General features: G+C 31.1%; 1 protein-coding gene across 1 annotated transcript; it reads right to left on the bottom strand.

Annotated features, from left to right (window-relative positions):
- Positions 1 to 1,115: 1,115 nt before the first annotated feature.
- Positions 1,116 to 11,633, bottom strand: LOC113846599 (obg-like ATPase 1). The gene is made up of 12 exons (XM_027475055.1): positions 11,423 to 11,633; positions 10,935 to 11,102; positions 10,602 to 10,725; positions 10,387 to 10,478; positions 9,953 to 10,051; positions 9,012 to 9,125; positions 8,040 to 8,104; positions 6,453 to 6,569; positions 5,778 to 5,853; positions 4,275 to 4,367; positions 2,943 to 2,993; positions 1,116 to 1,552 (listed from the first exon to the last, which is right to left on the bottom strand). The coding sequence occupies exons 1-12, from the start codon at positions 11,507 to 11,509 to the stop codon at positions 1,454 to 1,456; spliced, it is 1,185 nt and encodes a 394-aa protein (XP_027330856.1). The 5' UTR covers positions 11,510 to 11,633; the 3' UTR covers positions 1,116 to 1,453.
- Between the last annotated feature and the right edge of the window lie 802 nt (positions 11,634 to 12,435).

Raw genomic sequence — 12,435 nt, 5'->3', positions numbered from 1 at the left:
TTATTAGTCACCCATGGCCATGAAGCAACTTGATGCCAAGTTTGTTGATGGCTTACTGGCTTTAAAGTTATAAAATTATATACGATGGAATAAAAATTGTAATTTAAATTAATTTATATATGTATTTCAATTATATTCAACAACTCAAAATCAAACAGACATTAATATGATCCTACTTACACCTTAAATGATACATTAATTAAAAGTAACAGTTTTAAATACAATAATATGCATAACAAATTATAAAGTTATTAGGATTTATATCATTAATTTTTAATAGTAATTATAACTATATAATTTTATTTTTTTTAATTATAGAAAGCCAAATTTACGTTTATGATGTTTTTGTACTTGTCCTCTTCCTTAATAAAATTAAGCATTAATTCCTTCATTTAAAATGATTATTCATTTATTTTTTGCACACAACTCTCATCCATCAAATTAAGATTTGTCTTTTTCTAATACTTATGAACTCTTATCAACATTTGTTTTATTAAATATATTTTAAAACTTCTCTTTAAAATATAAAAAATAAAAAATACAACTACATCATAAAAATATTACATTCCTTACCTATTCAATCGTATCCTTATTTTAAATACTTGTATAAACTACAAATAATCTTAAACAAAATAGAAGAAGTAATAATAAAAGGCTAAAAGCTTGTTTGTTTCTATTTTTAAAAATAAAAAATATATTTAATTTTAGAGCCATTATAATTTTAAACATGCATTTTTCTTAAAAGAGTTTTGTTAACCAATAATATTAAAATATTTTTTTAAGAATCAATAAATAATATGTATTATTAAAAATCATGTTAAAATATATTAAAAGAAATTTCCATTGACTCCTTAACATTTTCCTTTTTTTAATTACTCTTTTTCGGCCGAGAGCTTGAGAAAAGAAAAACTTATTTCCATGATAAAACTATTTACATTGATGGACTCAAGGCCCTTCAATTTAAAATATTAAATATAATTGAGTAATCTATGTCTCAGCCATTAATTTTACGTCAAAAGGCATGTTACAGTAGCTGGGAATGATTGTCACAGACAGTTCTTTACTGAATCCATTGCCAAAGATACGTAATTTAACCATTCAGATGCACGTAGTAACAGCAAAATTACTAGCCAACATCAAAATTTTGTGAAGGCGTCTATGTAACATTAAATTAATTGATCCAGCATACAATAACTCAGTAAGCATCAACTCATTAGTACTCTACATTCAAAAGCGCTATAAGATGTAGCGTAACATAACAGAAATTATGGAAATGGTTGAGAAGTCAAAATCCGCTACAAATATTTAAATCTAAATAGGTAAATAATTTTTAAAAAGGTCAAAAAATTACATTTTCAAGCTATTACAAAATGTGCAACATGGTAGGCATGCCTATCATGAAACACACACTCCATGCAAACCAGCCAATGCTATTTCAGGTGAATCTCTGGTTTTACTTCTTGCCCCCACCAGAAACATTAAATTTAAAGAATATAATGTCCCCATCTTGGACCACATACGTTTTCCCTTCCTGTTTATACTTTCCAGCAGCCTAATAGACAATACAACAAAGTAGAAGAAATGGTTATGTCTTTAGTAGCACAAAGCACATAAATGAAAAGGTTTCATATGCTGAAACCAAATGCTGCACATGTATAGCACTTAACCTAAATACAGTGCAATCAGCATCAAATGTCAGAAACCCAATAAAAGAAATCAGACTGACTCCTGTTAAAAAATACACGTCTTCTGCCGCAGAATAGCAAAATGCAGCAAAGCTATAAGCCATGGTTGCTCTTTTTTTCCCGCTTAGTGCAACACATTCTATTTAAAATCATCTAGCCAAATTTTGCTGCTCATTACAGTTCTGACCAGCTCGCATACAATTATCTTATGGAAGATTCTTGGTAGTCTAAAAAAAAATCACCTTGCAAAAATTTACCATCTTTTGATTCATATTATTGTATGACATCTCCTAGCATTCATCTTTTTCTTTATTCCTTACTTAAAGGAAGATAAAACAAAGTCGAAGTCAGGTCCTATTACAAATTAATGCAAGTATGATAAAATTAAGAACAAGATTTTGTACAGTAGTTGCTCTTTGACAACTGTCAATGGAAGTTTCCAGGTCATAGATAAGGAAAGTAGAAAAGGAAATCTTCTCCACAAACAAATAACTTCTCTAAAGGCCCTAATTAAATTAACATGACATTATTTTCTTTTCATTCCATATATTTAGTCAAGAAATAGAACCTCTCCATCTATTTTCAAATGTTAATTGGCTTAATGGCAGGTTTTCCTAAAATATCAATTTTATAGCATACATGTATAATGAGATAACTACAAGAGAACTCCTAAAGGCGTATCTACAAATTTTCCTTCAGGAATATATTTACATTAAGGCTAAATTTTGAGTCTTTATTTGTTTAACATAAGTTTCAATAGGGGTTATAAGTGACATACAAAGAACTAGTGTAATCATACTACTACACAACCAACTATTCTATATGATAGTGAATATTGGAACTTTAAAGGAATAAGTGAGGGGAAAAATGGGAACTGCAAAATGTGTTGAAACAATTTCCAATATAATAACATAAATGCAAGTGACAAACAACTTTAACTTAACTTGAAACATAAAAAAAAAAAAATTCTAGCTAACTGACCCTACGTTGAACTACATACAGAAAAAAAGAGCTAGAGTGGATTTCCTCAGTCTCAAATTTTTAGCCACAAATAACCCAAGCAATTAGACCTGGAATGCTATCTCAATTTGCCCAAGTGAGTAAGAATCTTTCCTCACTTTTCCAGCAAATTCTTTAAAATTTATGGGTCATTTTTCTGTTTCATCACTCAGTTAACGATTTGATGCCAGCCACTAGGACAACATTCAAGGAAGCAACAACAAAACAGTAAAAGTCACATTAAAAGAAAGTTCATACCTTCACAGCTGCCTCACTACCAAGTTCCTTTAGATCATCAAACTTCATCACCTGAAACAACATTAACAAAGCACCTAAATCAGTTGTTGCAATATTGAACATATTTGTTAATATAAAAGTCATCGTAACAATAAAAACACCCTATAGCAAAAGGGAAAAAGTTAACTGATCAATTATGATAAGTTAAACTATGTAACCAGTGAAGAGACCAAATACATTCAGATATGTACAACAGCTATGCCAAATAGGTCATAAAAATAGCAGCAAGTTATCTGAATAGTAACAAAAAAAAAACTGTTCAATTTGCAATTTCAAATAATGGAATTACATGGTATCTCTTCCTAATTAGAAAATTAAAACTGTTCAATGACTTTTGAACAAATCTAAATGCATAATCTAAAGTGAATAGAGTAGGTTGTACCATAGACACCATCTTCCAAATAGCATGCATGATTCAATTTGATTCTTACCTTCTAGTAAATTCATATTCCAAGAGTGAATCAGCTTCTTGATTAGAATCATGGAAAAAAAATATTGATTTTATGGTGTGTAATTTTCAGTTCTTACTTCGTTGGATATTTGCCCTTGCAGTTTTCTCCATAGTACAATTGCCATTCCAGATTATCATCAGTTAGTTTTTAAGATAGTTTTTTATGCTAATAGTTACCTAAATATTGTATCACTATCATGAAGCATATGGCCATAGCTATTAATTGCAACATATCAATAATTAAAAACAATCATTAAGAAAAAAAGTATCGCCATGATTGATTTCATTATGTTGCTTAAAATTTACATTTACATTTAAATTTTCTTTAAAACTAGATATTAGTATTATATACAAAAAATATGAAATAAAAAAGGTTAAACTTCACGCCATTTTATTTCTAATTTTAGCAAACTATGGAACAGGATTCTAATTTTTATTTACTAATTCCTATTCTTAATCAATCAAATTGTTCTCTTTGCACCAAAAGTAGCATTAAATAAAACCAATTTGCCCAAATATACATGACTTCATCAATTCAAGTTATTCCAGAATGTGTCACGCAGAAAATGGGTTGGGCAAACCTGGCTCAGGTTCTGCCTAAACCAAAACGGAAAATTGAAGGTTTTTCAGACATACAAATCCTATTTCCTGAACAAATTCTTCTAAAGCAGGACAAACCATTCTAAGATTCTGAAGTCATATTGGGGTACTATAGAACCTTCACACATAATTTAACAGTATTAATCAATAATTATAGAATTCTAATGCTAAGCCAATAATGGCTGTTGTATAGGAGGGAGAATATGACAAATCAGAATTAAGTAAAAAATTGATGAACTAACCTCAGCACAAATAAATCCTCTTTCAAAATCAGTATGGATAGTCCCTGCAGCTTGAGGAGCCTTTGTTTGGCGTCTAATTTGCCAACATTTAACCTAAAAGCACATTATACATGGTAAGGAAACAAATGCTGCGTAAGTGAATCATGGTAGAATCCCAACCATAGTTATCATATATGAAGAAAAGAAACAGAATTCAGACACAAAGGAACCAGTGTGGAATGGCAGAGTAAAATGGCTGTAAGAAAATATTTCATAAACAACCTAGGTACTCTTAATATTGTTGAGACAAACAGCAATAGCAACTCTCAGCTCAGACAAAAAAAGTACTCTCAAGGAATGCCCAACAGAGAAACATATCAAAAGTTCAAAACTAAGGGAAAAAGGGCCCTCAAGAAACACATTTGATGTCAGTTACACTCAAGCCCTTGTTTTCCGAAACTTTTCCAAACTTCTATAAGAATATTATCAAGGCCAACTTCTTTACCATTCTCCATCTTCTTAAGAGCTTCTTTTACTTCTTCAATTCGAATCCTACAGAAATATGACAAATTTAGATAATTTGCTTACACTTCTAGTCCTACTATATTTCCACTTACTCCTTGTCTATCATTAAAAAGTTTATAAAAATATTTCTCTTATTTGTCTTTGATGTCTTGATCCAAAACCTAAATTTTTCCTTCTTTATCCTTAATACATATAAATTGATCCAAATCTCTAGATTATCTTTCTCTACTTTTAGCAAGTTTATAAATCCTTTTTTACCATACTTTGTCCCAAGAATTTAATAGAACCCTTCAAAAGCTTTAAAATGCTTTTCTTGTCTAATTTCTTACGTTCCGATGCCTTGGCCAACTTTCAGCATTACATATATGCAAAATTTTAAAACACATCCTCTTCTCTCTAATCTTTTCTTGCATACTTTTATTCTACCATCACAATTCCTTGTCTGTTGGTCTAAAACTTATAAATTCACTTAAAAGTTTTTTGGCAACTTTCTCGACTTTCGTAACCATATTGTTCCAAATGATGTTGGCACTACTTTGTGTCTCCCAGCTACTCTCTTCTACAAATTGCTTCTGAAATTCCAACTGTTTCTCACCTTTAAGTAGCCACCACTTAATTCTAGGAATATTAACTTGTCAAATCTCTATTTACTAATCTTAAAACAAGCATCAAGGACCAAGACCTTATCACGACAAAGTCAATTAATTTTAGAGCTGCAAATTTGATCTCCAGTTACAATAGTAAATCATCTTCTTGCATAATATTATTTATATAGAATATTGACAATGATATGTCGATAATATAATACCTTTGTATCACACAATGGATGACAGGAAAAGTTTTTCTTACTTGTGCATAATATTCTCAACAGTCAACATTAGAAAAAATAATAATAAAATTATAGTTTGGTGAGGTTGTTGCACAAATACCACACAATATTTTGAAAAAAATTAAAAGACAACCTTCATCAGTAAGAAAGGAGGTGCAGAGATATACTACCTCATCAGGTCCTGCTGTGAAAAAGTAAATAAGATTAATAGCGGAAAATCCAGTCTTTATTATTTTGGGAAGAGCACTGTTGAAATGAAGAATGTCAAATGTTAGAAGCATAGAAAATATAGTTACATATCAACTATTCAAAGTTAATAAGCATTAAACTAAAATTTGGTAGCAAAATGGATAAAACTACTGGCAAATAGCAAAACAATCAGAATAAGCTCTTGATGTAGTTATATAGTGATCAAAAAGGTATTTCTGTTCAAATTGTTTTAATGAGGCCACTGCTGATCCTCAATTCAAAAGGATTGAGACACAGTGTACATGCACAGAAATTAGCAAAAAGAGTGTGACTTGGTACCATGGGTTAAAAAGAAAATTATAAGATAATACTCATAATGTCTTCTATTTTATTAAAATCTAAATCATTTGAATTTTTAAAAATGGTTACTTACTGCATTTTGTCCTTTCAAGCGCACAATTCATTGTTTTCTAAAATTTCAGTACCTCAAATTCATCACTGATGGAAGACTTGATTATAGCAATTAAAAAAATTGTGGGAAAGAAATATTAGGGGATCAAAATTACACATTAACCATAGTAAAGGGACAAAGGTGTTAGTGTTACTAATTTGAAGTCAAACATTTAATATCAGTAAAACAAAAACTTTGAACAGACCTTTGAACCTTGTTCTCCTCACAATACTTAGCCGCTTCATCTGGTGGCATGTCTGCAAGATTCCTCTCCAAGGCGCAGCTGAAAGGAATAATTTGCTCACCACCATGCTCCTGTACCCTGGAGAACAGAGGAGTTCACAGTTAATTAAATTTCTTTTTCAACATTACAAAATACCAAATATTAAGAGAATAATACAAAAAAAAAGGAAAAAAAAAAGTCAATAATTTTACATAAGAAACAACAAAATGTGACAAATTAGTTGACATTTTCATCTACTAATACAAAGGATACGCTGTTTTCACAGAAGAATAATAAGAAATTAGTATTAAAATTTCAAACAGAAGTAATGATATAATCTACAATATCATTTCCAATTTAACAGCTACACGGATTGAAATCTACTGGCAATGGCATGCAGCCATAGCATGTGGCTGAAGCATGTGTGGATTCTTACTTTAAAGCATGCATGGGATCAACTCGCATCCCAAAATTCTAGCTCAGCAATCTAGAAGATCAATTTTTTAATTGTTAGTAGAAGTTGCTGAGTCACCAGCCATGCAATGTGACTTCTACAGTCTGCTTTCCTGATGAAACTTGTGCAGTCTCTATAGTCTGCATCCAATACTTGTCTTTTTTTAAGTCACAAAATTAAATTTACTATATTTAAAAACAACCAATATATGATTTTTCTATTGATTTGTAACTTGTAATTTTTCATTTTCCACTTTTCAGTTTTCTTTTCTAAATATGGTCTTTTATAGAAAATATTGTATTGCTTAAACTTAAAAGTTGATAATTTTACAGAAGGATATGTAAATACTTTTTAAGTTTTGTTAAGAGTGCTAGATTTAGCAAGTGAAAAATATGTAGGATGCAAACAAGCTGTAATTGTTAGGATATAATTAACTCAATTAAGACTGTAGTTACACTTCTTTATTTACTGCAAACACTATAAAAAATTACAAACAACAGAGCTTATGTGTGCAGCGGAGCACAGTTTCAGTTCAATCCTTTACTTATAATAAATAGATTACACACATAATTTTAATATAAATAACATAGATGCACCACCAGTCCAGTCCAGTCCAGTACTATAATTATAAGTGGATGCCTTTGCTAGTTTGCAGTTGCCCTTTCACACCCACTCTTGCACTGTCGTTTTGTTACCTAGGCTAGGGTGTATAGCTAATACGAGTCCAAAGCAGGAATGGAATGTAAGAAATGAAAATTGACATATTCTATGTACACCAAAGCATAATGCACAGATCAAGTATAGTACATTCTTCCATCCCATCATTTCCCTTGCCAAGAACATCTTTAAGAACACATCATTTTTTAGGCATATATGTTGAATATTTGAAAGGAAACCTAAGTTAAGTAAGTAGCACATTTTCAGAAGAAAGGACACTAGAAGGGCATATATGTTCAATATTTTGCATACAAATATGTAGAATACTTTACAACTAATTTCTTAGCAACCTTCATACTCATACAGAGATAGTCATGGAGAGAGGCAAGGTCTAAATGATTGATGAAAGAAAAAATATTTTTTAAAAAATAAAACAAAAGGCTTACATAGATACATACCATGCATGAATTTTGGGAAGAAACTTGTTCTTTTTTCTTTGATAATCTTTTTCAGTCATATTAACCTGTGAATGAAATTTAGGGATCAAGAGGTAGAAATTTCATGTAAAATAGTCTGAATGGCATAACACTAATATGGACTATGATATAACTCCCCTCCTCGTTCACTAAGGAAATACTTTATGGAAGCACCAACATTATAGGTATGACACAAAACAGTAACAATGACAACACATTCTGAAAATTGTGAATGTTAGATTAAAGCACTCATAAGTACTTTTTATTCACAAAAATAATTTGTAATGAAATACAGTATCAAAAGACATAGATTACAGCTCATCTATCTTCATAAGATGCACAGACAATCTACTACCTTGGGTGTTTGGCAGGAAGATATGAAATAACTTTTTGGGATTCTTAAGTATCCCAAGAGTCCTAAGTTGGGAATGTTAGATTCCCATGTTTGGCATAAACATTTTAAGAAACGTGATGTTTTTTTAACTGTTTACCAAAACATATTCCCACTAGAGGGGTGGGAGTCCAAGATTCCCTGTGACAGTAGGAAAGTTTTAGCCATAATCATCATGAAAATATTCCCAAAAACCTTTTAAGCATACCAAACACATTTATGACATTTAGTCAAATCAAACATTAACATAAACATAGATGGTTTTATAAACTATAATGCTGAATGTATATAAAGAAAAGGCAAGCAAGAGAAAATAAGCCTGAATTTAAAAAAAATAAAAATTAACGTCATCTATTAACTTGGTATCATGCTTCCATTTTCCCACTAATATGAACCTCAAAACCATAATAAAAATTAAGAAAAACACTGATAAATTAACATAAGATGAAGTGCTGCGACTGAAAGGGTATCCAACAGGTATTATAACTTGTACATAATAAACAATAAGGACCTTTACACTCCAAAGAAAACGAACTTTCTAAGAGAGTGAGAAAGAATGTTACCAAGTATACAACAGGCTTTGCAGTTAACAACTGAAAGGAATTCAAAATCTCAATATCAGCAGTTTTCCAATCCCCTAGACGTACATCTTTTCCCTCCTCAAGCGATGCCTTCACCTGAAGACATGAAGAATCACCACCACAATTTTCATCTGATATGTATTACACATTCTTTGTATGTAGAAACTTCAACATATGAGAAGAGGAAAAAATGTGAAAGTGACAATTAAGAGATAGCACCAAAATTTGATGAGACTGCAAGGCATAAGATAAATGCAACTACAGAAGCAAAATTTCTGTGCTTTGTCATGAGCTAAAATAAGTTAGCTCCATTGATGACAAACTTTAACTTGACTACTTACATTCTATTTCATACAGGACCATGAGAATTGCACGTAAGCAGGAGATATTAAGTGATGTCAACTCCAGTCATAAACACCAAGTGAAAGGTGAAATGAGCAGGAAGCTACCAGCATGCTGAACAGAAATCAAGAAATTCTCCAGACACCTAGCCATATAGTTGATTGATATGATGCACTATGTCTTGACTAGTTCCATTAAACCATTGGATGAAAGACTTTTGATCAACAATAAACATGGAAGTGAAGATACATTTTCTCTTGATAAAAAACAAGTAACATTTACATGCCAAATGCAACACAATTTACAGCAAAACTTATTCCCAAAACAAGTTAAACCCTGTCCATGTTTGAGAAATTTGCTGCCTTTTAATGTAGTAATGTATCATGGAACCCATAAGAGAACCATATCACAGAAAGCACCAACAACACATACCACCCAAAAAACAAATAAATAAGAGATACAAGTAAAAAAATTGTCCCAGTGTATTTAGCAAATACAGTAGGTATTGAGCACTGTATAAGATATATGAAACAAGAGGGGGGGGGGGTGAATCATATAATGCTCAGAAACCAAAGTTAGACCTTTTGACAACATTCGAGCTCAATTTTTAACTGCTTGTCATTGCTCCTCTTCATGCTTTTCTCAATATCTTCGATCTTTCTTTCCATGAATTCAATATCCTAGAATATTGTGCAGAGGGGGAAAGGCTTAGTTGCAGTTATATTACAGTATACAAACAGGTATAAGATTTTTATTTGCACTAAAGAAAAAATTACAAGGAACTGGAGGAAAAGGGATCCTCCTTAATATTAAAAAAAGTTACACAAAGACGAAGAAAGATACAATGGAGCAAAGCTACCCAATTACTCCACATATCTGTCAGGAAAACGCCCCCTAAAAGAGTATATACTTTACAACCTATCAATAAAATTCATGTTTCATCAAACAACAATAAAATAATTGTTGGTCCAATAGCCATTTTTTGTGATAAATAAAAGTTGCTAATTATGCATACCTTCAGCCGCAATTCTTCAGTAATGGTCTCTAAATCCCTAACTGGGTCAATAGAATCATCTACATGGATAATGTCAGAATCCTCAAAGGCACCTAACAAGCAGCAAGGGCTCAAGGTTAATGACTCCCGAACTGACATTACAATGGCATAAATTCATGATGCAGCACTAACAAAAGTGGTCTGCACTCTGCAGGAAAGATTACACATCATCTTACGTAAAACATGGAAAATGCCATCTACTGCACGGATGTGAGATAAAAAACTATTCCCCAATCCTTGCCCCTGATGGGCACCTCGGACCAATCCAGCTATGTCATGGATTTCTAAGAAAGCTGAGACCTGTTTTACAATTTCAACAAACACACACCATCACACAGGAAAGACCAATCCATCAACAACAAACAACTAAAAGAAGAATATGTCAGGTCAGGTGCAACAGATAGAATTAGTAGTTAAAGCTCGAGTGTAAGCTATCGGATTAACAAAAGTAAATTTCAATTAACAAGATCACCAGATTCACTGACAATGATATAAGCTCCATTACATACCTCACTTTTTGGCTTGTATAATTGACAAAGCCACTCATATCGCTCATCGGGGACATTAACCCGCGCCTCATTAGGCTCAATGGTGCAAAAGGGAAAGTTCTCAGCAGGTATTGACAACTTGGTAAGAGTATTAAAAAGAGTAGACTTTCCAACATTTGGCAAGCCCACCTGAACAAGGGAAGAACAACAAATAACATAAAACACTCATAGAAAATCTTCAGATGACAGTTTTCATTTCAATAACTCAATCAAAACATCTAAACAAAAAAAAAAAAAAGCAACATAAAATATTTCCAGTTCAGTTCCAGTGCACAGTAATTATCATCTGACCCCACAATATAAGAATGAAATAGTTGCAAACAGAATCAATCAAGCATGAAAATGAAGCTGAAAAGGGCAACGCCCATTTTTGTGATTGACAAAGGGGTGCTGAAAATAGTAAAAAAATCGAAAATTTGTGGGTTCACTGAGTGAAATAAGAATCATACAATGCCAATTTTGAGGTGGGAAGAGAATCGACCGAGGATGGCTCGCTCAGCTGGAGCTTCCTTGGATTTGGCAGATTTGGGAGGCATTTTGCGGCGAAAGGTTTCGGTTCTGATGAAGAACGAGAGCGTAGCAGAATCTCAAGCTCGTGGCTTGTGTAGGGTTTTGTAGAACGGGAAAGGTGAGAAAGTACTCACGATTCGTCCAGTTTCACTGGTGCCACTTTCACCTTTTTTAAAATTGTAATTTTTTTTAATTATAATAAGTACAAGGCAAATATTAATCCACAGTATTTTTAAAATTGGATCGATGATTAAATCAATTGAGATTTATTAATTTAGTTCTTGTTCAACTGTAATTGAATTATGTATAATACTGAAGAATTTTTATTTTTTCTTCACACTACAGAATTTTTTAAAATTGTATATAATAGTATTTATATAAATTTATTATTTGTAACAATTAAAATATTTTGTAACACATAATCAAATAATATCATAACACGTATTTTCTTTTTATAAAAAAATAGAATCACAAAAAAAAAAACAACATTATTGAATTAGAAATTTTAATTCTAAACAATGTGCTAAATTAAAAAAAATTCTTTAATTTGTAAGATTTAACTCACCTAAATTGTTCTTCACTTAAAAATTAAGAAACTTTTGATCCTTTTTAATGTAATATTTAATAAAACTGTTATTCACTCATCTATACATGTATTATTGAATTTTTATTATTTTTTCATTATGTTAGATAGAATGTAATTAAATTTGTTGTTGAATATATAATTAGTTGAGTTGACAAAACTTGTGAATGACTAATAATTAATTTGAATTGATCTATTATAAGCGATAAACTTTAGTGAGTCGACAAAAAAAAAAAAAAAATAGTTCAAATTTAAAATATATGTCTAAGTCCAGCAAATTTGATTTTTATGAAACTTTTCTGACCTTAATTGAATGAAACTAAAAAACTTTCAATTTGATTTAATATCAAAATTAAAATTAAAATTTTA

Source organism: Abrus precatorius, unplaced genomic scaffold, assembly GCF_003935025.1.
Source record: "Abrus precatorius isolate BTA unplaced genomic scaffold, Abrus_2018 Scaffold10, whole genome shotgun sequence".
Classification (NCBI taxonomy): Eukaryota; Viridiplantae; Streptophyta; class Magnoliopsida; order Fabales; family Fabaceae; genus Abrus; species Abrus precatorius.
This window is presented reverse-complemented; position numbering and strand designations above follow the sequence as displayed.

What these genes read in the sequence shown, in the direction of transcription:
- LOC113846599 (XM_027475055.1), bottom strand. Translation starts at nt 11,509, where the DNA reads ATGCCTCCCAAATCTGCCAAATCCAAGGAAGCTCCAGCTGAGCGAGCC. An exon ending in TATACAAGCCAAAAAGTGAG is followed by an intron (nt 10,726 to 10,934) that starts GTATGTAATGGA and finishes ATTGTAAAACAG; the next exon opens with GTCTCAGCTTTCTTAGAAAT. An exon ending in GAGGATTTATTTGTGCTGAG is followed by an intron (nt 2,994 to 4,274) that starts GTTAGTTCATCA and finishes ATGTTGTTTCAG; the next exon opens with GTGATGAAGTTTGATGATCT.